We start from the raw sequence: 27,497 nt of genomic DNA on the forward strand, positions 1-27,497 counted from the left end.
AATTTTCAATAAGGACTGTGTGGAATGGCTTTATGTTTGTGTTAAAATGTTTGTAAGAAGGAGTTACTGTTCCTAGATGGAAAAATGGTAGGGCATGTGACCTAAAAAGAGGTTCAAGAGCATTTTAATAGATCCCCTTTCTCTGGTGAAGTAGGAAGGTGATAAATAATTAGTCTTCCCTGAAGCATAATTAATAAGTTAGGCTTCTGATGAAACTTCATTTAAACAGTGTTTTGAAGCAGACTTCTATATGTTGCATATATGCTTTCCCTAGTTACTTCAAGCTCTAACCATCTTACATAAACTTATCCCCAATTAAAGTAATTTATACATTTTTAAAGGTCAGAAATAATGCCTCACAACATTTCTGTAAGGGATGAAGCATCCAGTCCTATGAGTGACTCTTAGAATGGTCAGTTTGAAATGAAAGGATGAGAAGAATGCTTAGTAATTCTTGAACTGGGATTTTTAAATTATTTTTTTTTCCAGAGCTAGTACTGACCCAAGTCCTGCAGAAAATACTCTAATAAACTTTTATTTATCTATGGGGAACCTTTCCATGATCAAAACAGCCATCCCCTTTTGTTTTTATTCTAAAAAAGGTGAACTGTGGTAACTGAACCATAGATCAGTTTCTGTACCGTCAGGTCTGTCAGAACACATGCATTTCACGGTGAATGTGATCACCTGAACCATGGACTGAAATCCACCCCTGTGCATGAGGGATGAAGTGGATCTGTAATATTTTGAGCCCTGTTTTGTTACTTTGTCTATTTCTCCTTTTAGAGCCAGGTAAAGGGTCAGATAATTAAGTAACACATACTGTATATAGAAAAAACAATTGGCTTTTTTCTATGGATGGCAATGGAACAAAAAGAAGTAGTCTTTATCAGTACTACCTTTTGCTTTCTGGTAAACTAGCTGGAGCTATCAATGTAGTCTATATGACCACTGCTTGCTTTCCTACTTCTGAGTCCCTGAAATTTATCATGAAGCAGAGAGCATGTTCCTTTTCCATTGCCTGTGAATAAGGCCCTTCTTGTTTCTTCACTGAAGATCTTCTACTAGTTGTCAACATAGCATAAATTCAGCAAGGAGACCTGGCAGAAATACACACCAGTCCAGCTACCATTATTGTGATTTAAACTGATGACTGAAGAATTGTAAAGAGCACAGCTCAGCTGAATATTCTGCCGCTGTAACAACCTCACCAGACTTGCAAAAAAGAATCTGAGCTGATACAATGAATGGAAACAAGAATGGCATCTTATTTTTGTAGCTGTATTTTGATTACTTCATGGAAAGATTGGGGGAGGTGATTATTCACATCTTAAGGTGAGGGAAATAGAGAACATAGTTAAGATTCCACATGGTGCATGGCAGCCCACATGGTCACTCCAGCATCAGTAAATCCTTTTTCAAGGCCATGGGCCTGGTTTGCCTGGAATCTATACTGGGTGTTACTGCAACACAGTAGTAAACAATAGCTCCTTTCCACGTATGTGTAGTACCTCAAGCACAAAGGACCCTCTAAGTGTGATGGTAACAGTCACAGTAAGTAAAAGGGTCTGGTCCTGCTGTGCAAAAATTTCCTACATCTAGCATCTCATCTTACCAGGGATATGGAATAAAAATGAATTTATGAGGGAATATACTAAAATGCAGTACATTCTCTGCCAGTCAATTCAACTTAATCTTGCTGAAATCTTGTTCCTTGAGAATAAAGAGTGGTACAGGTATGGTACCAAGAGTAGTGTTCGCTACATATCAAGGTGCCACGCCTAGATCACTGGTCAGCCCGGACCAGGGAAAGAGACAGATAACACACACAGTGTGAGCGCCAACTTCCGCCTTTTATTGCGCAGTTAATTCCTTTTATACTAACAAGGGGAGGCGGTATTACAGGTACATCATAAGGCTGCGACTAACCCTCTAACTTTCCGTGACATCGCGAGATCTTCCGAACGCCAAACCCTACACCAAGACCCAACTTTCATATCTTCCATCCTTTGATATGTGGCCAGGAATATTCTTCTGCAGCATTTGATACAGCAACAGAATGCAAAATGAAATAAAAGTGAGATTTTTCATAACAGCTGTTCAGAGCTAAAGGTGTTTTTTCTAGAGAAGTTGTTTCATTCTATAGTAGAAGTAAGAAATACCATGATGATGAGTTTCTTGATATTCACCTTTCTTTATTGTTGAAAAATGATGCAAATTAGAGTCTTGATAGAGTTTCAAAGATGGGACTTAACCCTAATTTTGGTTTTCCTTTCTTCAGAGGTTAAACATGCTGTGAAAATTCCTGTGCTGATTGGGTCTGGAGTGACTCTGGAGAATGTGAGGAGTTACTTGGATGCAAATGCTCTAATAATTGGTTCGTATTTCAAGAAAGAAGGTTATTGGGCAAATGGTGTTGATCCTGACCGAGTAAAGAAATTTATGGAACACATAAGTAAACTGAGAGAATGAGTTTGTCAGCAAATGGTATTTTTGTGTGTGTGTATAATAAGTGCAGTATAATACATTGTACAGAATTAAAGCACAAATGTGTGCTTGAATGGCTAATAACATTAAATGAAAATGCACGTCATCTCCATAACTAGCTGGGAAACATGGTGACAATTTACTATAAACTGGTGCTTTGGTGTTTGTTTCTATGCAGCACATTTCTGTGGCACTCAAAGCCATCGTCAATGCAAAACCAACTCTCCAAATGCTTGTGTAATATATTCTCTCCTATAAGTAAAATGCTTATGGAGTTTAAAGAATTTGTAGTAAATATTCATCAGAGGTGAGCTGAGTTTTGTTTTGCCTGTGAGTACAATAGGATGCCCTAAGTTTACAGCTAAGAGTATTGTAAATTGGACAAGTTAATTAGCCTTTCAGGTTCCCCATCTGTAAAATGATGATAATAGTACCTACATCACACGGGGGTTGTAAGACATAATAAATGAATGAATGTACAGCACTTTCATCTCCTGAAATGAAGGGCTCTATTAAAGTTCAAGATCATTATTTTTTCATTAAAACTGTGCATTTATTACAAAAATGTAGTAATTGTATACCATACAAAAATTTAAGATAATTGGGAAATTGATTTACTTACAATACTTATTAGAGAATAAGTGTAAATATTTAATTACATTTTAAGTAGAGTTGGAATTTAGTCAAAATGTTTTTGCAAAAATTGGAAACTTTAATAAAGGTTTATTGTTATTTTTCAGCAAGCCCCTACAGCTTTGTACCTCTCCAGACTAGTATTAGTGATGTTAAAAACTGCCAGGTTCCTTCCAATACACAAGGTGTAATTGTGATGGAAACCTTTCTACCAAAGCTGACAGGTAAACACAGATTTCCATTTTTCCTGTAAAAAGTGGAGGAAAAACATGACAGTGTGTGTATGTGTATGTTGTAAGAGATTCCCCTTGAATTTGATCTTTTAGCTCTAAGGAAGTTTAAAACAACCCAAAGAATACCTGTTATGTTATGGCTGTATAAAATGTGGGCATAGGTTTTCATTCCTTGGGACTGGGAGCTAAGTTTGTCTCCTGGGATCTCTCTCTCTTTCCATAACATCTATGCATGCTTCTGCTGATCAGGCTTCTGCTGATGCTAATTAAAGTTATGTTGTAGATATCAAAGCAAGTATACAAACACATTTTTTGTGTCAGTTGGCAGAGTGCCCATGCTTTTCAGGACAAAAGATACATCCTCCTTCCAAAGGCAAAAAGATTTTCAAGAAATTTAGTTTCATTAACATAATGGGGATTCCAGAACATCACAGCATGAGGTAAAGTCTTCTCACGTTTCTTTTTTCTAGACTAGTCTGTCTCTCACATGACTCCCATCAAAAGCAGTGAAATGTCTTTGGTGTGCTGACCTCCTGAAAAAGAGATTCTTTAGACCCTATGACAACCTTGGCGTTCTTCTGCTTTTCTCCCTTTTCCTCTTAAACTTGGCATTGGAAAGGATTTCAGTGCATTGAAACTTTGCATTTTGTCTGCTGACAAAGTTTCAATGCATAGAAATCCTTTCAGGTGTCTGTTTATTATGGCCAGCACTACCTTTTCAAAGTCCACATTTACACAGGGATTTTAATGTGACCTGTGTTTGGACTTCCATCAAAACCAACAGTTCTGTCCCAACCACTTGACGCTACCGTTTCTTTCGTGCCAACAGGAGCATTCATGTGGCCTCATAGAGAGCGGGAGACTGATTCTAGCTGAAAGCTAACCCAGCCTTGTATCAGCCACACTCAGGGGGCGGGGAAAAAAAATTTAGGTCCTCTTCCTCATTCCTTGCATCTGCAGCCCTAACTCCAAGCTGCTGGTATAGGCAGTGCAACAGTGAAGGTGCTTTCTAAATCTGTCTTCTACACACTCATCCACCCATAGCATATTTACCAGGTAAAGCATTGATCTGGTTTAGTCTTTAATTTAGCCCAAGTAATGAGTTCCATTTTATGTCCTCTTTTTTGTGAAAAACACCACGTTAAATAAAAAGAATGAATGTAGGTATCAGTAATAGCACTGTGCTTCCATCAGTACGTATTTTTCACCTTTGTGTGTTTAGGACTGTTTTCAGGCCTTTCACAAGTTGCATATAATTCCATGCATCATTGCACAGAAGATTTAATGATGGTTGTCCCAACAGCTATTTTCTTAATACAATTGATACCAACTTTGAAAGTTATTTTCAGTAAACCTGTAAGCTAGAAAAGCTGACATGTAAGCAATGAGCACTAGCCAGTGCTCTAGTGCCATAAGAAGAGTAAACACCTTCAAGTAGTCAGCTGAAAACTGCAACCGATACACTGATAAGGATTGTTCAGTGATGATAACTATGTTTAAAGAAACTGATTACGGTTGCCAAAAGTCACATTCATCACTGAGTGTGAAAATATATAATGTGCCACCAGCATGTTTCTTGAACTGGTTTCTACTCATTCACATCCTAAAAACTAAGAAGTGACTGGGACTTGAGTGTGTTTTCATCTGAATAAAAGGGGTGGTAAGTGAGAACTATTTCAATGCTGTATGCAAGGTCTAAATGAAGTAATGTCATATGCAGTAGTCTTTGTCAGACAAAAATCCTAATGAGTTGGTGTAATACTCCTAACACGCAGTGAATACTGTAGACAGCACTTTCACTGTCAGGATTTCATTTAACACACCACTGTGTAACGCTTATGGAAGACACAGGCCATAATTTGTGTCAATATTGTTACATATGAATGGTATGTGCAGAATTTAGGGAACAGAAGTAAAGGAAAACTGATTTTAAAGCCTGGAAATGTGACTGATCACCAACTCTTTATCATTCTTTGTGCCGAAAGTATTTGTCTAGCAGCATTAAGCATCTGCTTGCCTGTTTCACACAGATGCTGTAAGTAGAATTTGACCTTTTGTTCAGAAAGTGTTTGAATATTTAATGTAAAATTATTAAGTTATCAGAAAGGCTGTCTCTTTTGGGAAGAGTGTTCAATTTTTATACAGCCCAAGTTGCTAAAGTACTTTGGAGCATGAACAACTTCAGAGCAGAACAAAGCAGGCAGTGCTAATGTGTAGAAACTCCAGAAGTAAATAACAGCTGTTCAAGAAGACGTCTATTAAATATGTATTAATTAATTTGAAGTGCATCACTTAAATATGTGAAGAGATTATCTTGTGTTAATTTACATTAAAACACACAGCACTTGTTAGCCTCATTACGGTATCCTAAGCATATCCTAAGCTATCACCTCATCCTACATTGAGCATTTTGTTGGGTGTTGATTGCTTTCGATTTGCCCTTTTAAAATGTCAGACAGTGGCTTCCCTTTCTTGTTGGATCTCTTCTTTCTTGCAGGTTTTGCTCTTGCATAGTTACTTACTCATGTCCATTCTGTGGTGTGCAGAAAAAAAACTTTTAAAATAGATTGTGAAAATATAGCAGTAATTGCCCACCGCTCAGTTCCCTAATGTGCCCACCTGAACTTCACATGTGGTTCTCGCTGTTAACTTATGAACCAACAGAGAGAATGTGTCTGTTTTTGTAGCAAAATGACTTTACATGAAGATTCAGTATCACCTTTAGCACAGGAGAGATACCTAGTAAAATGGGGGTCTCTTTAGTGAAATTATAGATAAATAAAACTCACAGGTAATAATAGACTTTGTGGTCTAAATCAATGTAGAAATCTTAATAAACAGTCATTCAATTTGTAAAACTTAAATATTTTTATCTGGAAATAATAAGACAAATGGGTTTTTACCTATTTTGGTGCTGAAAATATGTAAGCTTATAAGATTTACAGATAATTTTGAGATATTTTCTTCCCTGTGTCATTTAGGCAGCTGATCCAGCTGCTAGGCTGTTCTTTAATCCCATTATTTTGATGCTGCAGACTCCCTGATTACAAGTTGGGAGTCCAGTTCTTGTTTACTGCACCTCTTCCAACAAACTCCTCACTGGGAGAAAACTGAGGAATATAAGGGACTTGCAGGCAGGTCCTGGCAGAGCAGGAAGTGGGAAGGAAACAAAAATATTTGACTTTAGCAAAATCTCAAAGTCCATGACAGATTGGTACGTTGCATGGTTCTGAAAGAAGTGCATGGGGATATTTGCTGTGGTTTCAGGTTGTTTGCAGCCTCTTCAGTTAAGACTTCCTGAGTTCACACCTAGATTATGTTTCCAAGATTGTCTCTGCTGGTATGTGTGCTTAGGGAGACATTTTTTCCTAAATGAAAGCTGAAGTTTTGCAGGATAATTATGGCAATAGGGGGTGATATCTGTAGCAAAATCCAGGCTTGGAATTCACAGCGCCTTGGTTTAAGGGCAGATTTAGATGTATGTATCTTCAAAAAGAAACCATTAAAGGTTTGCATTACAAAAACTTCACTTAATTCCTGCACCTTTGCCCTAACATCCAGCCAGTGTTTGCTGTGCTGAGGAACTCAGAAGTTGAGCTTAGGAACAGAACTGTCTGTGGCTTTTTTTTTCTTGCACATTTGCAGTGCTTATCTATGCAACCTAAATAATATATTGTTCAGAAAGGGTAGAGAATTGGGCTAAGATACTTTTTGTGGGCTAACATGCCATGGTGTATAGTAGAATTGACCCTCCCTTCCACTCTGTGGTCCCAGCTGCAGAAATACCATCAGAACTTAAAATCCTTCAGAAACAGACAGAGCTCGATTTCTGCCTTAGAGGTGTCAGGGAAACCTACCCAGTTAGCTCCTTGCTTTTATAAGAACCAGTGCTTGTACTGAGACTTGCAAGAAATTGTTCATGTTGAGGCATTGTGGAACTTCTCTCCATTTTTTTTTTCTTTGAAGATGTCAAAAAGGGATTTGGATGATTTGGGGTGAAACTACTACTCTCTGTCTATGTTTAACTTCCCTCTTTCCTGTCACTGTCAAATTTTCGTTGTTTCACAAAGTAAATTCAGTGTCAGACAGCAAACATTAGTGTTTCGTAATTTCTTTTTCCAGAGGATGTCACTCTCCTTGAAATGAATGGGACAGAGATGCTGTTTGGTTGCGTGGATTGCTGGGTTATTGGGTGTTTTGTATATTAAAATGCAACTTCTACTTCTGTCCTACTACCTGTGCAAAGGGAGATGGAATATCCAGTGTAGGGAGTAGGAGCTGATGAATCAGTGGGTATTTAGGACTTTATTACTTGGTGAACAACATTAAGTGTAAAAGTAAGTTAAGTGTACAAGAAGTTTTAAATATCTAAATTTACCAAATCTGATATGAAATTAAGTGTTCAAGATAGTAAACTCAGAACTGTTTGACTTTGTGCTGCAGTCACTGTATTAGCTTTGCCATGTCATACTGCTATCGGAATGAGGTCATAAAACAGAGGCCATTGAAATCATGTTTCATACAGATGTAGGAGGAATCCCAAATTCAACAGCAAATGGGGATGAAAAGGAAGGCAGCACAGTAAGGGCAAGAAAAGATGCTCAAGTTTGCTGCAGTTCCTGCCTCATTGTTTATTCCAGCTTCCTGCTTTTTCAGTTTGCCTCTCAAGCCTTTCTTGTGCATATACATAGATTATACTATGCAGAAGACTAAGAATAAGCTGAAGGCAGAAACTGACTTAATGAAGACATTCTTGTCATAGAGAAAAGATTTTGTTGTCCACAGATGCGCAAAGAAAAATAGAAAAGCAGCTGCCCTTGCAAGTGGAGTAAAAGTAGAGATGAGTGCCACGTCATGATGCTTTAGTCAAAATCCGATGTGTTGAAAGTCTTTTGAGAGGATCCGCGCTGTTGTACGGGGATATAACCAAGAGCAGAAACAATAAGCTTCTGCTGGAAAAATACTGCAAGTCTCATGTCTTAGATACTGTCCTGAATAGTGCTGACTTTTTGTCAACTTTCAGCTGGAGAATAAGGATAAAAGGAAATAGCTTTCAACCATTCTGTTATGGATGACAATATTAATAATCAGTTTCAGGTCAAAAACTTCTGTTTCCTTAACACCAAGCTATAGAGGTATAGTCGTGCACTGCCATCTTCCAGAGGAAGATTCTGAAGGGCAGAGGTCCTCATCTCATTAGTTTTCATCTCTCCTCTGCAAGTAGTTAGTCTTTTCTGAGAGTCTTTGTGGGCAGAGACAGCATAAAGGTGGTGGAAGAAATTTATGCAGCAAGTGGGTGAGTAGGTGAGATGAAGTGGAGCTGAGATACAGCAATCAAGTGAAGGCTTCCTGGGTCACCTGGCCTGCATAATTGAGAAACTAGGGATGTAGCTGGTCAGTAATGAGTTATTAAATTACAGAATATCTGCACTACACCCATGAGGTGGTGAGCACTAGAGTTTGGGTGACCTGTGATGGTTATTTTACTCCTTGCACGGTCTGTTTAAAGTATCAGCTGGAGCATTCATGAGAGCAAATGCAGCTGGTGGCATTTGGGCTGTGGAAATTACAGTTTGTAATACTTTTCTAATAGTAATTTGAGAACTTAAAGAATTATATGACTAATATTTCAGTCAGGCACTGAAACCTTCAAGTTCCAGGAAAGAACTTTTTTTTTACACAGCCTTGATCAAATAGCCAAAAATATTATAGGATTCCTTTGAAGCACTAGCCATGGCTGCAGCAACATACCCAGTGAAATAGATCAGTGGTCCAATCTGCTTTGACAACTCCTATGTAACTAAAAATAGGAGAAATAGAATAGAAAATTTGTAGGGCTGGTAGTGGCTTGTATTTTTCAATAATTTATCAAGATTCGAGAGCACAGATTTCCTTTGGGAAATATTAGTTCTTAGGTTTACAAAGTGCCTCAGTTGTAAATACCCATAAAAATGACAATTTGGTAGGTCGTATTTATTCTTAGGCGGGTCAAAGGACATTAGCGTATTCCTACTGTATAAATCTGTCAAGTACAGAATTTCTTATGCTCCCAAATCACAAAAGCGCCTCTTACAGTCAAGGAGAAAATGTCATATTATTGCCAATCAAGGACAACAAGCAAGCATATCGATCTCAACCCAATAACTTTTGCCCTGCTCGCTAAGTTTTTATCACTGAAACTGGACACATCAAGGGATTGGATTTAATATATACATATAGTGCTGATTTATTACAGGAGAAGAAATACAGTCTGGCCTTACTTCTAGCTCAATATTTTAACACTTATGTTATTCCTTGCATGGAAGTTTACAATGACTTTTTCTACAGACAAAGTGTATAACTTTTAGATATCCCTGGATGTGCACAACTCTTCAGGTCACATAGCTACAATTGACTGTTATAGGTGTATGTGCATCCTCCATTTAGTGGTCTTAAGTCTTGATTTTAAGAGTTTATGTATGTGGAAGTCTGTAGCAGAGTTGCTGTTTCAGAGACGCATAGCTAAAGATAAGCTTGGGGAGAGGGGAGGGGAGATTGGAGGGCATATAGGCACAAAAGGTCTGGGTGCTGCTTGCTGAGCCTGGTCTGAAGATGCGTTGGCTTTCATTTCTCCTGTGGAGCTGTGTATGTAAAGCCTTATGTGTAAGGGCTGTTTACCAGTCACAGATATTGGAATGCACCAGAGGGCTAGTATCATCCCTCTTGGTCTCTTCTGTTGATAAAAACTTCATATTTTTTGGTCATTTTTTTGTTGATAGCTGCAGATCACTGCAGAGGATTTGGCCGCTCCACAAACACAGCATCTTTGAACTTTCTGTATGCAGTGATAACCATGGCTTATGGTAGAGGTATGATCAATTAATTACTTCTTGGAAGGCTAGTGCATCTACAAAACTGAAGGGAAGGATCTTCACCACAGAATTACAGAACAGTGGAGGTTGGAAGGAACATCATCTAGTCCAACCCCCTGGCTCAAAGCATGGTCAGCTAGAACGGGTTGCTCAGGATCTTGTCCAGACAGGTTTTGAATATCTGCAAGGATGGAGTTTCCACAACCTTGCTGGGTAAGCTGTTCTAGTATTTCAATGGTCAAAGGTAAGCTACTGAGTTAAAAAATATAGGCCATGTAAGTGAGAAGGAGCAGGTATCTGCTAATTTTGTTGTGATAAATGTATGAAATTAGTATCCTAGAGAGAAGCCAGCTCTCTGTTATTATGTAATTCTAAGTTCTGCTGGCTCTTTTACCTGTCTGAGCACAAAGTGTGGGTTTTGATTGCTCTTTGGCCTCTGTAAGAGCTGGGCAGCCCTTCCATAGAATAAATGGATGCAGAAGTAGCTGATGGATTTGCTGCTCATGTTCATAATGATGTGGAGAGAGCTGGAAAGGCCATACCCTACTCTGCATTATTTCCTGATGGAGCGGGCAGAGGGACATATGTTGAATTTCTCCAGACGTGTCCTTCCTCAGCCAGGCATTTTGTCAAGAGGTTATATTCAAGGATTATGTATGTTTGTCAAGATTTCCAGATGTCTAATAATCCCAGCCTTTTCTTGCACGTGAGCAAATCGTTTCTACTGTGCATGTATAGCAAATCTGACACTTACTGGAAATGCCCACTGCACATGGTGTGCACACTCAGTAAATCTGGTGTGGCTGGGGCTCTTGTGTATGTGCCCTGCTGTGGATTTTCACAAGCACAAATTGGTGTGTCCCAAACATTTTGCATTTACTGTGCATGTTCAGACCATCTGTGCAACACATGTACCACAGGTCTAGTGATGCTCTGAGGGTTTGACACAATGCATACGCTACACAGCTCCTGGTGGTGCATTTCAGTGTAGGAGGAGTTCAGAACAGGATCATGGCACACTCAGAAAACATGCTTTTCACTAGGAACCTCTAGGAAGAATTCTGCCATAGGAAGAAGCTGATTTTTGGTTCTTCAGTCTTCTGACTTGTCACAGATGATTGTCCAGTAAGACATGTCCTACCTTCAGTGTGCTTTCCTACTGCACAGATTTCAAAAGGATCTGAGAAGACAGTGAGTTTAGATTTTTGGGGTTGATGTGTCTTGACTGAAACGTATTTTCTTCACCAATGTGAATTCAAGCCAGAAGAGGAGAGAAAAAGAGGGTGAACAACTTGGAGTCAAGGGGAAAATATGACCCAGGGTATGCATTATCCATTTGCAGTGTCAGATGGAAATGTTGAGCTTTGCCAGTTGTGTTCAAATCACCTCTCAGAATCAGGCCCAGAATGAGAAAGCTACAACTACTTCCATGCCATTCTCATCTTTCCAGGTAAATACCGAAAGTAGTTGCCAGAGCAGTCATGAATCATGATGTCCTTCCATCCAAAGAGCCTTGGGCTTTTTCCCCCCTCCAAATGTTTAACTTACTTGCAAGGCTGACAGAAAAGCTGTAGATTTTTTTTTCCCCCAAATATCCATTTGCCTTTCCATTTATCTACTTTGATCTAAAGTATAGAACCTGATGGATGCCCTAGGTAAATCAAACATTTTCTGTCTGCCAAAACGGTTTTGCAAATGCTTATTTCATGCCATTACCATTTTTCTGTTTCTAGCAGTTAATCAAAAAGTATCAGCCATTCATCCACTTTAAAAGTAATGCCTTTCCTTTGCATAATTACACATACCCAGTGGAGATCTGTATGCACAGTAAATCTATTCCTTTAAAAGGTTTCGCCTTAAGTACCACAGTGACATAAATTGGTGTAGCGCAAATTTATTTATTTAAAAGGTTTATTCTTTTAACTGATCGGGTAACTGTTATACATCCATTTTTTTATTTGGGTGGGGAGGGCTTTTATTAATGTGTCAGGTTCTGCAGCAGATGTTTATGTAGAAAGGTCTCTCCTTACAGGACTTGTAGCAATTGATATGTGTGTGTAATTTATTCTCATTACAGGTTTATTCTTAACTGGTGTTCAGGGGGTCTTCACTGTATCTCCAGTACATCCTTGAGAATTAAATAGTTTAATGAATGTAATGAGCAAACCTGAAAGAAGTACACGTAGACACGTGTACGTATTTGGACGTTACCTCTCCAAATTTGCAAATAACGTAAGTATGGTATTAAAAGTGAGTGAGAAATTGCCAAAAATAAATGTCTTCTAGTAATAAGTGCCCCAGACAGTATTTTGGCAAAGTAAAGATTAAAAAAATGGATCTCTTCATCATTCTCATGTAAACTTGCTCATCTTCATAAGTTGAGCTTGTAGCTCTCAGGGGTGTCAAACCTAAAGCAGACAAGCCCAGCTGGTGAAAGCCTGGGAGTGAAATGATGAATTTTTTAGCAGGTCTAAGTTTATTTTTAGGCTTTATAGAATTATCTTTCACTTCCCTGTAAGTGGAATTGTAGGAAGTATCTTTAAAAAAATTAAATTAAGAAACTTTACCAGAATGGCAAAAAGTAGCAAAACACCAGAACCTAACTACAGTTGAGCACGTAAGCATACCTGGATTGCATTTGAAATTGTGGCTACAGTAGAATTCTGCAAATATTTACATATATGTTCAGTTTAATGCATGTAAGAATTCTTCAGATAGGCACCGAGTCTGAGGATACACCAGATTGCAGGTTAGGTTGTGACATGAGTGATGTCATGGAGAACTGATCTAAATTTCTAATGTGAATGTATTTTCTGTGGATATATCTTCCATGATACTGGATGTGAAAGTGAAATCCAAGGTGGCTGTATTTTGTTAGGTTATGCAATAAAAACATGCAGAAACATTTTGGGCAGAGGATGGTTCATAAGAAAGTTTCAGGTCTTGAATCTTATTTGTTTAATAAAGGTAGTTTCATTATACAATCAAAATATTCAATCCTATAATTTCACACTACCCATTTCAAAATGTTATCTTTTTTTGCTGGCATTACAGAGCTGTCTACTCTTTCCTACAGTTGAAAAGGAAAAACGGCTTTAGTATCCAAGGCAAACCTGAGAAAATGCCATGGGCCTGGAATGAGAAGATGCATATGATAATTATAGATGTAGCAAGGGCTGTATATTGGAAGGAGGAAGTTTATTACGTGCAGCTCCACATCCCATGGCCATTAAGGTCACTCTTTTGAGATTTCATTTAAAGTGGATCTGGCTTTTTTGGGTCTTTTTCTAATACATCAGGTAGCTCAGAGGTTGCCAACTGTCCTTTTTGATTAGAATTGATTGTGGTGGTTGCAATCATACAGCTTCACAGCAGTATTGGAGAAGACTAGCAAATGCTGCGAAGGGGGGCTTGGGGAAGCAGGGGAAATATCCCATTCAGGCATAAGAGAGTAGGTTTGGTACTGGTGGTTTGACTTCGGCAGATTTACATACTCTGAAAGTCTGACTCTGATTCTTGTTTTAGGTCAATTCTAGCCATTGCATTTCACACTAATACTGATCTGTGACAGCAAATAGTAGACTTTCTTTAGTATTTAGGTTGATGTGTAGGTAGATGCATGTTCTAATCCAACTGTTCCAGCCAATGTGGTATGTTTTCAGAGATGTATGCCCTGAGTAGGAAGAAAAAGCATTCTTAACTGGCTTGTAATGGTTCTTGATGATTTTAAGGGCAGGATTGTGTGATGTAGTTGCCTGCAACAGAGACTGGATTAGTAAGTGACAAAGATGCCTTTTTGAATCCTATGTCCTAGAATGTGCTCATGGGAGCTGCTAACTGGGAGCGCTGGAGACTGCAGCCTTCCCCACTGAAACAGCCTTCTCTCTGTTCTGCAGTTGGGAACCAGAGGAGCCACCTTAAAGGGTGAGAGCGTACCTCAGCTCCCAAACTGGCTCAATCTTGTCTTCCCATGCTGTTTGCATCGATGCTAATCAATGTTAATTATGGTAGTGGGGCTTGTGATGTACTCATTATAAGAGCCATCCTATTTTTCTGTGCTTGTACAGTCTGTAACACAATAGAGCCCTGATTGGGGTTCCCTAGATGCTACAAATAGTAATACAAATTGTTATAATAATGAATATGTGGTTCATGGTGTAAGACTACCAAACTCAGTTCATACAGCCTGCTGAAGCATCACTTGATAATTCTGTTTGCTGTTACCACTAACTATGGCAGAGTATCTATGTCTTGACAGTTGGGGCCTCAGCACAGTAAACCATTTAAGCTTTTGTTAGTGTTTAAATAGGTGCTTGTTTTTAAATTTGCATTTGAGTCTGTGGTTGTTAGTGTAAATATATGCTTAAAGTTGAGAGTGTGCTTAGAAACTCTTCTGATTCAGCATCCTTGTTGTGCTGGGTTCATTATCCCACCACCACTCCATGACTATACTGGGAGTTGACAGGAGGGTGTGCCAGGATATACATTTCTTTCCTAGGCTGACGGTTATAGGCACAAGAGCAGGAAGATGCTTCCTCTCAAGAGCTGAGCAGCTGGTTGGGTGTGGGTTGTAGCAAGGGTTCCCACCTCCTGCAGGGGCTGGAAGTGGGTGGAAGCCAAGAGCTGGGAGCTGATGCTTTTCTTCCTCCAAAGGCTGCGGTCCCCTTCCCGGTGTCACTCCGTGCTGGGCACCCTTGTGCTAAGAGCTGATACCTGACAGGTGCAGTTTCCTGTGATGAATTTGCTTCAGTCTTAGTTACCCACACTGGGAATTTCATCACCATTGTTCATATGCATTAATTGGTATAAATAATTACTATTCAGCCCCGACCCTGCATCCCCAGGCCTTACCCTTGTGAGTTTCAGTGACTTAAATAGTCTCATAGGTTTTTTTTTCAAAGAAAGTTTTCCACAAAAAGTCCATTATTGCTTGTTACCTGATTTGTTATGGATATTGGTTCTATTTTTTCAATTCCCACCACACTGCATGCCTGGATTTTAGTTATCTATGTGCAGTTTAAGCGTGTGATTATCTGCCTGACTCTAGTTAGTTCTCTGTTGTGTACCACACTGGGTTTACCAAGCCTGTGTAGCAAAAATATTTTAAATTGTTAGGGTGTTGTATTACCTCTCTTGAGTGTGTATGTTGTTTTAAAATGAATTTAAGTCAGTGTTGAGTTGCTTCTATGTTTGTAACTAATTTAAAATATTTAGTACAGCAGCTAGATTTTTCCCTGTTAACTGTGCTTTACTGAAATTTCATGATCTACAGCACACCCTAGTGATATCTGGAAATCATGAAGTTAGACCCAGTCAATTTTACTTCCTTTGTGGTAAAGCAAAACTTAGGACTCCACTAAGCAAAGTCCAGGAAAGTAAATGCCTTTGTATCCAAGATGGGAAGCAGGTTGAATCCCTTGGTTTATAAAACAAAAAACCAGCCTTAGAAATTGGACTGCAGGATATTCTTTTGTGAAAAGAACATCTGTATGAGTTCATCTGGTTTGCAATCTGTAATGTTGGACGTATTTTACAACAGACCATGAGGAAAAGCAGCCCAGGGTTGTGTGAGAAGACAATATTTGTTGGGTTCCCTTTTAGACTGGAGAGAGCATGGAAAGAGCAACCAGATGTAAATAAAGTATTGTGGAGGAAACCTGCTGTCAGTCTTCACAGGTCAGAAACCCAAATGATCATTTACTGTCTTATAGCCAGAACATTAAAATTTATGCTAGATATTCGGTTCCTCCTTTTGCAGATCGTTAGGTCACTTGGTTTTTCAGGTGATGGTACCTATACTTAGTTTTCAGTGACCAACAGGCCCCATATGATCCTGCAGAAGGATGTGCACCTACCTAACTTTTTAGGCTACCTTGCACTCACCTTTTTCTGGATTAGGATCTGTATTTCAATCATTTGATTTCTTTTTACTTCTGTGAATACACAGAATGGCAAGGGTTCTGAAATGGATGCTGTTGATCCCCTGATAGGGTGAGAGGAGAAAGCAGGTTTGAGAAGGACTCCGGGAAGGAAGTTTAACTATATAGTCAAGAAGGGAGGCAAATATTTATCAGAGGCGAAATCAAATTGGTGATGTGTGGGTAACACTGAATGGAAGTGAAAACAATATGAGCATCAGCGTAGGCCTTGTATGTTACGGTGGTTGAAGTTAAATCTCATGAATTCTCAAAGAGAAACAGAGAATTCATCAGAGATGCGAGTTAAGTGTCCTAACCTCCCAGCATGTGAAAGCTGTACCGAATATCCGCTGCAGATGCTGTCAAGCACTTAAGCGGCATGTGCAAGTTCAGTATGCCTGTAGAGTTGTTGTTGTCATTGTTCACTGTGTGTGCTTAAGCCCCAAACAACTAAGCTATCCCAGAAAAAGCAGGTTTGGCCAGTGAATGTTGCATGCCAGCAGACAAGCAGTGCTGAGGCTGTTCTTATTTTCATGAAGGGCCATGAAGGCCTGACAAGTGCAAGGCAGCAGCATACACCAGTACCCTCAACCAGCTTGCAGCTCCAGCTTGGCTCAGCTGAAAGATCCGATCCTGTATCTCTGTTACATCTACAGAGTATTAACTGTCTACGTGAGGCAAAGCTAAAGGTGGGGTCCTCCCTTTCTGGCTCACTCATGCATGAGAAATCTCTAATATTTTGGGGAGAGACAAGTTTCCTCTCAGACCTCTGCATTTCCCTCTTGTCAAGTGATCCAAACAATAATGGAAATGAGCATTTTGTTTTATGTAAATAAAACCAAAAAGTTTGCAATAATTTATGGTATTTATTTAAATGACATGCAAATTACTTCATGAAACTTAGGGGGGGAAAGCAGCACAACTGAAACAGCACAATTGTTTCCAAGAACATTCATTTCAAATCCACGTACAATATTTCATTCATGCTTAATTATTTCCCCAATGCTAGTCTAAGCATTACTAGTTGCCTTTGTCTTTTTGCTTTTGCATGCAGTGCGATTAGCAAAACTGCTTGTGCTCTACCAACTCCTGCACGTATGGGGTTTAGCCTCATTGTTCAAGGGGTGGAGCAACAAGCAATATGAACACTCACACTGCCAAATTTGGCACACATGAGCCCTCCAAAGTATACAGATATCACCCGTTTCATTTAAATCCCTGTCCATATTTTGCATTGCTACCATAATGGCAACTTCATTGTCTGGGTGTATTATTTGAAGCAGCTTTTCTCCCATTGTTTGTGCACTGTAATCCTTGAGGTTTCTGTAGTCACCGTGAGCAGCTACTTGAAAGAAATCACTTAGCTCTCACAGATCACTCTCTCTGAACCTGCTGGCAAAGGAACGGGCCATGACTAAAGCATGAGACCTGTGATCTTTCTGAAGAAAATCTCTTCAGTAGAGTTTATAATTTGTTGCTTTCATGGGGCTCTGTTCTCAGGGTTTGGACTCAGTGTTATCTTTCGTCCCCCATGGATTTTTCTACAAGGCATGATGGGAACGTAGGCTGAAAAAAAGACTAATAATGCTGGCTGTGGATGTGTACCCTAACAACATTTTACACACATTTCAAACACTGGCAAAGGGAGACATCTACTGTTTGACAGAAATTAAGGACAGTTGTTTATTCTAATTGCAGCAAAATCTTAGCCTTTTATTCTTCCATCGTATAGAGACTGGCACGTCCTGCTGTGAGTCTTTTCAACAGACTTTTGAGAACTTAATGCTTGTCTACTTAGGGCAGAATGAAGGATCCCCTGGAACTTATCATAGAGAAGGGGCTGCCCAGTTCTTTCCCTTTCTAGCGTTCAGTTATCTGCTTGGTCAGTGCCCTCTGCTCCAGTGGCACTTGTCTCTCATGGTTGTGTATACACACACTGTTGTAGGTAAAGCCATGTGGTATTAGCTATTCTTTATAAATTATGCCCATTACTGTTTTGAGTGCACATCATTTTACTCCTAAGACAGTCATTTATGACAGTTTTTAAGGCAGTTGTTCCCAAATTGAAGTCTGCAGAAGGCCAGCAAAGGGCCTCTTTGTAGTTTGCAAAGAGTTTCCAGTTCTTTTTGTTTCCAAACTCTAGATCATGTTATAGGACAGCTATAAGTATGGTATAAACACCGCCCTGCTCTTCATTTAGCGTAGCAATTGCTCTTTAGACAACCCTGTTGTAGCCACATAGGCATTATGTGTGATCCTAAATGGTGACACCCTTGTGACTGCAAGTGAAGCAGAGAGGTGGCCCAGGAGGCAGTATTAAAATATAGCATGCTAAAATGTGTAAGTCTGAAAATCCCATTGTAACACATTTGAGTATTTGCAGTGACTTCTGGAAGCTTTGAATCTGGTCCGTCATTGTGGAGTGATTCAAATTCACCTTTCCATCTCCAGTTCCATTCCATGCTTCAACCTAGCACACGAGAAAAGAAAATGGGCAATGTAATCTGTACAAGCTGGCCTCTTCCCTTCCACCCTACTACCTAGCTGACTGCGAGCTCCCCTTTTGCCTGACACATTATCAGAACTCAGACCCAAGAAGGCTGGAGAGAATTGTTCTGTGTTACCAGAAGAACAGGAAACTTAATCTAACAGCTTTGTAAAATTTGGGCTCTCATTCAGCACCTGTGAAGTTGGTTTAATGTTGGAAGTGAAGTCAGCCAAGGACCCTTGATTCTGATGGGAATTAAGTCAGCTTCTTTGTGCTTACTCTTTGCATCTCCAAAGTACTGTATGTTTGGGGCCAGAATTATGTGTAGCTCAACACTTAACTATTCTCAGACTCCACAAGCACCAGGTTATGGTACAGATTTCTCACACCACTGAATAGTATCGAGCATAGAAATCTATCACTGACGTTATTCCAGACACCTTCAATGTCATCCTTCCATCCTTGACACTAGAATGCTTTGTTCCTTAACTGAATTTACAATACGCATTTTAGATCTGATTTTGAATTTTGCCTACTTTATTTATGTCCTTTAATTAGAGGTTTGAAGAAAGCTCAGATGCACTTTTCTTAGATACATTCTGCAAAAGAGTGATGAATGGAGGAAGCAGTTTTAGGAGACTGTCTTTTTTTTAGCTCCTGTCTGGAAGGCTTGCAGGTATTCTGTCTAGCTACTTTTTTAACCAGGATTTTATTTTCGCTTCAGTGTTCATACGTGCTATAACATATAAACATGTAAACTCATTTCAGGACACTGACTTTCACATTCAGATTTGCTGTAGCTTTTTCTGAAAAGGTCACAAAACGGCTACTCTGTACCAGTAAACACAATTACTGAATTAGGCTGCTGAGGAAGTAAAAAAACTAGCATAAATGACTACTATAATAAGAGTCTAAAAGAACAGAAGATAGGTGTACTGTTTGCAGTTAAGGGTATGCCTTAAATACCTTTAACAGCACACTTGGATAGTGCTAGCTAGCAATGTGTGCTTTATTCTGCAGCCTGTATTTTTGGATCATCTTTCAAGACTGAGATGATATAAGGCAATTAATAGTGGTTTGTGACCTTCTGCACCAGTAGTCCATCTTTTTGGCATTGAAACTGATTTTGCCCAACTTATCATTTTATCACCTGAGAGTGTGTAGGGGAGACGAAAGAAGCACCTTTTACAGCAGTGGTGGAATGATTTAGGTCAGTCATACTGTTCTTCAAATTCAAACTGTTTCCTACAAGCTGATGAGGCAAACCTCTTCTTTGCTTAATGTCACATAAGGTACATTGAAAGGCTGTGAAGAGACAGATGTTCTATATCTTCACTTCATATGCAAAAACCTGTTATATCCTTTATTTGCATTCAATTAGAAGTCAGACCCTGATGAATATCTAATGTAGGAAATGGGGAGAAGATTTGCCATCAAGCATATGCTTTGCTTGTCGTGGATCTCTGTAACCTGCTATTGTGTCTTCCCATAGTGATTTGGTCATTTTTACTATATTATTTACACCTGCATGCACAGAGGTGAAGAGTATTAATAGATGAAAATCAGCATTAGGTTCCTGGTTTTAGAAATGTTGCCTTTTCTCATTGTACAGAGTTCTAGAAAAAGCGCCATTCCTTTTAAACAGCCGTTCTGCAGTTGCAAAATTTCGCTTACTAAGTGGCTTTGTTTATGGATTTAAATGCTATAGCATTACTTTTATATTCATTTTCTCTTTCCATATAGGTTATGCCTTGTTTGATCTTGTGAAGCTCACCATCTTCTAGGTAATCCAGAGTAATATCAGGAACTTAGAAGTTATAAAACTGTATTATTGTCAAGAAGGAAAGGTTCAAATTATAAATATAATATGAAGCAGGAGTGGCAGACACTTTCAGAACAGATGCTGTTATTCCTGTGACCCTATAAGAGCATGCATACCGGAGTTTTTTAGTAACTAGGGAGAGATGTAGGTTATCTAGAGCCCTAGATGTTAGACAGGGATAAGCAAAGCAGCTTTTCTTCACTGCAGCATAGGGTTTCCCAGACCTCTGGGGGAACTGATGGAAATCTCTTACCCTGCTAGACATGGATATGATTAGAAACCTGCTTTGTTACATCTTCCATCACCTTTCTTTTCTGTGGACCAGTCCCATCACACATTCTGAGGAACACATGACATTTCTTCCTTTTTCCTCTTTTCTTCTTGCTTTGATGTAACTTTGTAAATTAAACCATCCTCACCCATATCCAAGTTAACACATTGACACGAAAGGGAAATCTCAAGAGTATTTTTATGTGCTTTGCAAACTTAGGCAAATTGATCTATACTACTTGCACATGCCTCAAATTTTGAATGAATTTTTTTGCCATTGTGATAGTAAGAAATTTAAAGATTTTAAGAAAAAAAAAGAAAGGCAGCTAGATGAAATGATGAAACTGGGTTTGTCACATACAGTTGCCTAACCCTCATGTTTTCTCTGGGAATCTGGCACAGAAGAAAATTTAGAGAAACAGGTTTTTTCTGCCCAACAAGATTAAGTGCCTTGTCTTAAAAAAACCTGTCATGGTTTTCTGTGAAGGTAATAGGTATTTCAGATAATTGCGTCAGGTATTTCTGGACAGTTCCTTCAGACTGAGCCTGCTCCTGAAGGGCTTTTTCTCAAGACCCCGTAAGAAGCAGGCTGAAAGCCAGTATGAATCATTCTGTTGGTGGCAACAGTCCATCTCTAGCTGAAATTGTTCCTGGTGCCCCTTGGCCTATCTCCTAGTATGTCAAAAGCTGTGAAAATATGCAGTGAACCCAGCACGCTGAGGACATGCTGAACTGGCTTGTGGTTATTTTGGGTTTTATTTTATGTTAGGAAAGGGCTTGACAGAAATCTGCCAAGTGGCTCATCAAACTGATTTCTGGTGCTTGCTTTTGACAGATGACTTGGGGATTTTGGGAGGTGAAAGGGAATTTTTTTCTCTCAATTTTTAAAAGTGTAGAGTTCTTAGTAACCTGAAGAGGAAAAAGATGTGAAGCATCCTGATAAAGGAAATAGTGAATCAATGCTGATAAAGGGTATCAAGAGAACTATGATATAGGAATAGCAATGACACCTAGTACTGGTAAGAGCCCAGCACACTGTAGTGAATACAGTGAGGTTATTGGCAGGATCCGATTTGCAGCAGGACCACCTTGAACTGCTCTCACTCCACGAGCTCCTAGAATTTAAAAAGCATGTGAACGGTTATCTCAGGTACTATTTATTTGTTAAGAGTGCATGTTGAAATGCATAAATACATGCCGCCAGAATTACAGTGACAGATCCAGCAGGGATACGCAAGCCTGTAAAAGAGAATACAGCCAGCAGAGCTGTCCTACCTCACATTTAGGATGACTTTTTCCCCCACGGCCAGCCTGTAGCCGAACCCCTGCGATGGCGAGGTGTGGGTAGCCACCAGATGGAGCCCGCCGGGTAGCAAACGTGGTCGGTCGGGAGAAAATGGCTTGCGGGTCCTGCTGCTTCAGTAAGACCAAGAATAGGACTTCGTCGCTGTTATTTAGCCCAAACTGACAGAATGTTTGGTGGAATGTGTGGTGTGCTGATTCATGTGCATCAGTTAACGCTCACCAAGGGGAGTAACAGGTACGCCATCAGATGCTGGCTGGTGACTATGTACAGAATCAAATCTTAATCCAACTGATTGCATTAACCAGATTCCCACTGACTTCAACAGAGTCAGAATTTCTCCGAGAGTGTAGTGTGATCCACAGCAGCGTGTACATCCTTAAAGGATACACTCTGCGCTGTTATCTTACCTTTTCATTTTAGTAACTTCTTCTATAGAAAAAAATAGACCTAATAAATACCTGCTGATGCAGCCCTAATAACCTGTGTTTATTTTTAACCGGAGTAGTGAAGTCATTATTCAGTTTGGGACAGAGTGATAAAAACTCCCTCCTTCAATGGTTGGCGGACTTCATTGCTTTTAATTTTCCTCCTTGGAAGGCTGCTCACAGCTGGAATTTGGGGTGTTACTTTTTAAAATGTACATGGCATTTTGGTTCTTTGCTCATTTCAGGAATTACATTTGCTTTTTACATCCAAATCGTAAAAATCAAGAGCACCAGTAGACCTGTAACATTTTGAGTTGTTACACAGAGAGTTATTTTATGTGATCGTATAAAGCACGGGGAGGTTAAGAAGTCCCCAGTGCAGCCACAGGAAAGGGTCAAAAATTGAGAGTTATATTCCTCCTCCTTTTATTCATCCTGCTTTTTCTTCTTCTCAACAAGAACGGAGGGGAGATGGTTTGCCTTAAATCAGAGATGGAATCGTAATAAAGCCTTAGTTGACAAAAACAAAAACCTCTGTTAATAATCAATTCTTGGGAAATGGCAGCATTTCTAGCATTAGGCAGTAACTTTTCAAAGATTGTACTGGTGTTAAGAAACAGTGTGATGTTTCAAGAGCCATATGCGACACAGCTGTTTGACGCTGCTTCAGCGCATAGCCCGTTTGATTACATATGGTGCTGTATCAGACTAGCAGGCTGCACGTGACCGAGCTGATGGCTGAAATAAAGCTGGATGAAAGCATGCGAAAATATTCTCAGAAGACATCCTCAGACAGGGCCAGGGATGGCCTGATAGCATTCTGTGGCGGGCAGTCCCTTTCTTCCTCCTCCTGCAGTTGCTCAGCTGGGATCGGGAGGTGCTCTTCCCGAGCAGCCCACCCGAAAATACGGTGACATTTGCTAACGTCCTTCACCGAGGCCGTGTCGGCCCGCGCACGGGAGCAGCAGATGCTGCCCGGGGGCGCGTTGCGCTCTTCCAAAACGAGCGCCGAGCTCCAGGAGAAGGGTCGCACCGCGCCCGACCCCCGGGCCGGGCCGGGCCGGTAAGCTAGCAGCGCGGCTCGGAGCGCACCGCCCGCCTTGGGGGGGCCGGGGCCGGGGCCGGCTTTGCTCGGGGCGCCGCCGCGGCGGCAGCCGGGAGGCGGAGGCGGCACACCGACGCCTATTGCCTAACGCCGCTCCGGGCCACGCGCTTTCCCCGTGGAGCAAGCGCGGGAGCCGCCGTAGCCGAGGGAGCCGGGCCCGCTCCCCGAGGCCCGCCGCCGCCCCGCTGCCAGGGCGCCCCGGCCGGCGCGGAGGTGAGGGCGGGCTGCCGCCGCCTCGGCCGCTCCCTGGCGAGGCAGCCGCCAAGGCCGGCGGGGCGCCGCGGCCCTGGGGCGGGCAGGGCAGGGCAGGGCAGGGCAAGGCAGGCGGCGGGGCTGCGCGGGGGTCGCCCCGCCGGGCCGCGCTCCTCCCCCGGCGGCGCCGGGGCCGTTTCCTGCCCGGCCTGCGGGAGAGCCGGGCGCTGCGCGCGCGCTGCCGGCTGAGGTAGGCGGGCGGGAGGGAAGGGCCGCGGCGGGGCTCGGCGCCGGCCCTGCCCGAGGGGGCCGGGAGCCGCGGCGGTGCGGCCCCCCCCGGCCGGGCGGGCGCCCCCTGTCCCCCTCCGCTTCCCGGGGAGCTCCCGCCACGCCCTGGCCCGGCGACAGCGGGGCTTTGCGTTTGCGGCGGCCGGGAAGATTCCGGAAAAGGCCGGCCGCCGCGGCCGGGCGCGGAGGGGAGCGGGGCCGGGGGGCCGCGGCCCACAGCCCGGCGGGTGTCGGGGCCGCCCCCGCCCCGGGGAGGGCGGCCGGGGACGGGAGCGGCGCTGGAGGCCCCGGCAGCCCCTGGATTTGAGGGCGTCGGCAGGGGACGGTGAGAAGAGCCTTAAACATACAGAGACCGGATTGAACTCTCCTTTAACGTCCGATTCCTTTTTCCCCCCAAGTTACATTGCGGCTGTATCACCGTTTCAGCAATAGTAAACCTGAAATGGGCGTTGTAGGAAAATAAATAAAAAATATCTGAAGTGTAATTAAATTTCGGCTGTTTGAGAGAGTTTAGAATTACATTTTATGCTCAGCCTATTTTAGTCATAAAGATTTTAATAAATTTTAAAACACTCAACATGTTGATTAATTTTAATGAGCTGAAGTTTATGTTTCGGTAGTGAGTCAGGGAAAGCATCTTTAATTTTCCGGCTTAGTTCAGATTTCGAAGATACCACTGCAGTGTGCTGCGCCAAGCATCTCTACCAGGGAACAACCTGTGCTGTTTGTGTTTTCCAGGTGTCCGCTCTTTCTTCTTTTTTTAACTGAAAGTCTGATTGGTTTGGGTTCAGTATCAGCTAGCTGATGCAAGCAACCTGTAACTTTCTGTGTTTTCCAAGTGTCTGCTGTTTCTTCTTTTTTTAACTGAAAGTCTGATTGGTTTGGGTTCAGTATCAGCTAGCTGATGCAAGCAACCTGTAACTTTCTCAAATACTGCCTTCAGAATGGAGAAGCTGGCTAGGAAATGAAAAAAAAAATCCACCCTTAATTTAAAAATTAGAAAGACATTGAGTAGGTCTAAAAAACATTTAAGGATTGAAGGAGTTACGGCTAGTCTTCTGCAGATATTTTGTAATATAGCAGTCCAGGTAAGCAGGGTACCCTAAGTACCTAGACAGGTTAGGTGCCAACTTTCCTTTAATCTCAATGGAAGGAGATAATTGCCACTGAACTGTGGTTTTAGGCATCCAAGAGCCTTGTAAAATCAGCCCCTGGGTTCCTAGAAGTAGTTTGTTTGTATAATGAGTAGATTTGTTACCTCTTCTGTTAAATAAACCAATTAAATGCTTTGATAAATATACATGCTTTGATAAATACACAAAAGAAGAAAGTAAGCAACGCTTTTAAGGTCACAGTTCTTACAAAACAATATTAAAAAGCTCTTTTATGCATTTCAAATGGATTCAGATTGTCTAGCAAATACATGATTTTCTTACCATCTCCTAACATAATTGAAACTCAAAAATTGAACATCTGAATAAATGTATAGTCAGCAACGTAATTATATTATTACAACAAACGTTTGTAGGTGTAGTGAATCCTCATAGTTGGAAGGAAGAGTACCAAATACTGAGATAAGAATGGTAATTGGCATGTTTTAATCTTTACAGCAATAAGTAGGAATGAACCCTTCCTTAGCAAAATAACTAAAAATTACAAATGCAGAGCAGGGTTAAAACTGGTATATTTAAACTAAGTTTTACTGGCTGCTGATGCCAATCATGATTTAAATCAGACCACCTGCTTTGCAGATTTTAAATACTAGGCTGGGCTTTAAAGGTAGGATTTCCAGTAAGTGATGATTTAGGAGCATAAATGCTACTACTCAAGCTGCCAGTGTGCGTATGGACCAGTGATGAGACAGTCCTCCTTTGCAGATGGGAATATCTTGATACCCTGCCCGTCCAGCAGCTATTATTGAAATAGTTAATGAACTTCTGGCCTGTTTAGTGATCAGGTCTGAGCTTTGTGCACACTGTTGTTCATGAAGTTGTGTTCTTTAGTCTGTCTCAGTTGCGTTTGGTTTTGCTCTAGTGCTGATCTCATTATAAAAAGTTGCAGTACAGATAGAGCTGTTGCTATACAGTTGAGACAGAAGAAATTGTCCTGGGTTATCTCCTGGGCATCTGTACTTGCATAAATGTTTGCTGTTGTCTTGAAGTTTCAGTCTGAAGATCTATGTATGCTTTCTAGCAATTGGAGATTCTCACCCCATGTTCTTGCTTATCACCATATGGTGTCCACCAAGATAAAGTTAGCTCCTGGTAAGAGGACTTAGATCTATGTCTTCATTGCTTGGTAGGTTTGGACTTTGTCCTGTAGGTGGTTTTTGGTTTATGTACATGCACGTTGTAGACATGTTTACTGAGGAGTATACTCTGTTAACTCAATAGGAAGTTGTAAGGAGTAGTGAGGACAGCTCAGCGGTGGGCCAGGCTGTGTAGTGGTTAGAGTATCTCCGGTGTGGACATTTGGGAGGCTCTTCATTTTTCTGTAAGTGGGACAGTGAGCCCAGTGGATAAAAGGGCTTTTGCCTGTCTAAAGTCATCATTCTGTGAAAGAGGAAGTAGGATAATAAGATGGGAATATTAAATAGGAAAGAGCTGAAATGAGGTTCACACCATAGATTAGTCTGGGCACCTCTTTGGTTGTTTGCATTAATAGGACTTTCAGTGAGTTGGGTATGTTTGTGATCCTTTTGTTTTAATTCTTTCTGTGGCATTTTTCTTCTTAAGAAGTAATTAGTTCTGAGAGGCATGTACTTTTTAGTAAAACCTGTTGGTTGTAGGTTCAAAGATGAAATACAAACATATGATGTTATCATTCTCTTTTGATAGGTATAGCAGGATCATTGCTTGCTTTGCTCCCCAGTCCCGGGGCTGAAAGAGAGAGCATCATCTAATTTAGTCAGAAGTAGAGAGTCTAGTATCTCAGATGAGTATTTGGGGAGACCACAAAGAGAAGAGGAACGCAGCCACTGAATTGCAGTAGAACAAAAAAGGTAGGTCTGTTCTACAACAAAACTTGGTCTCTCAGTGACTTAATTTTCCAAAACTCTTGTGGGTTTTGGTTTTGGTTTGTGTTTTTTTTTTCAAGTGCTGAATTTTCTCAGTGCCATGTGAAATCAGTAGGAGCTGTGGGGACTCAGCACCTCTGAAAGCCAGGTGCAGTTTTATGGATATCATTGACATTTCTATCCCTCCACTAGTGCAAATCCAGTATTTTACGTTCCTAGTGTTTCTTAACATCTCGGTGGATTCTGTAGAAAATAATTTGGTGCTAGAATCAAGGTGCACTTTTGTTTGCTCATCAGTTACACAACCAAAGTTTATAAATATACTTGGCTGTCATCCGGTACTGCCTCTGGCACATAAAACTTACAGGTCCTTTTAATCTGGGGTAGGATTCTTGCTCCCTTGTAGTTCACTGGCATTTTCAAATATGCTATTTTCCTATTCTGCTCACTCAGTGATTCTGAT

The 27,497-nt window shown here is 41.0% G+C and overlaps 1 protein-coding gene across 13 annotated transcripts in view; it reads left to right on the forward strand.

Moving 5' to 3' along the window:
* LOC142036691 (protein C19orf12-like) overlaps positions 1 to 27,497 on the forward strand; it is a 58,584-nt gene that overhangs the window by 22,983 nt on the left and 8,104 nt on the right. For 3 of the 13 annotated variants that reach the window (XM_075040128.1, XM_075040127.1, XM_075040129.1), the window contains 5 exons: positions 2,282 to 2,377; positions 3,228 to 3,344; positions 10,112 to 10,201; positions 11,547 to 12,436; positions 26,856 to 27,014. The exons of 1 other annotated variant lie outside the window; for it this stretch is intronic. In XM_075040128.1, coding sequence (XP_074896229.1) covers positions 2,282 to 2,377; positions 3,228 to 3,344; positions 10,112 to 10,201; positions 11,547 to 11,614 — 371 coding nt within the window. In that variant the 3' untranslated portion in view covers positions 11,615 to 12,436; positions 26,856 to 27,014. 9 more of the 13 variants (XM_075040141.1, XM_075040138.1, XM_075040134.1 and 6 more) reach the window with 8 other exon arrangements.

The sequence above is a fragment of the Buteo buteo genome, chromosome 11, assembly GCF_964188355.1.
Source record: "Buteo buteo chromosome 11, bButBut1.hap1.1, whole genome shotgun sequence".
NCBI lineage: Eukaryota > Metazoa > Chordata > Aves > Accipitriformes > Accipitridae > Buteo > Buteo buteo.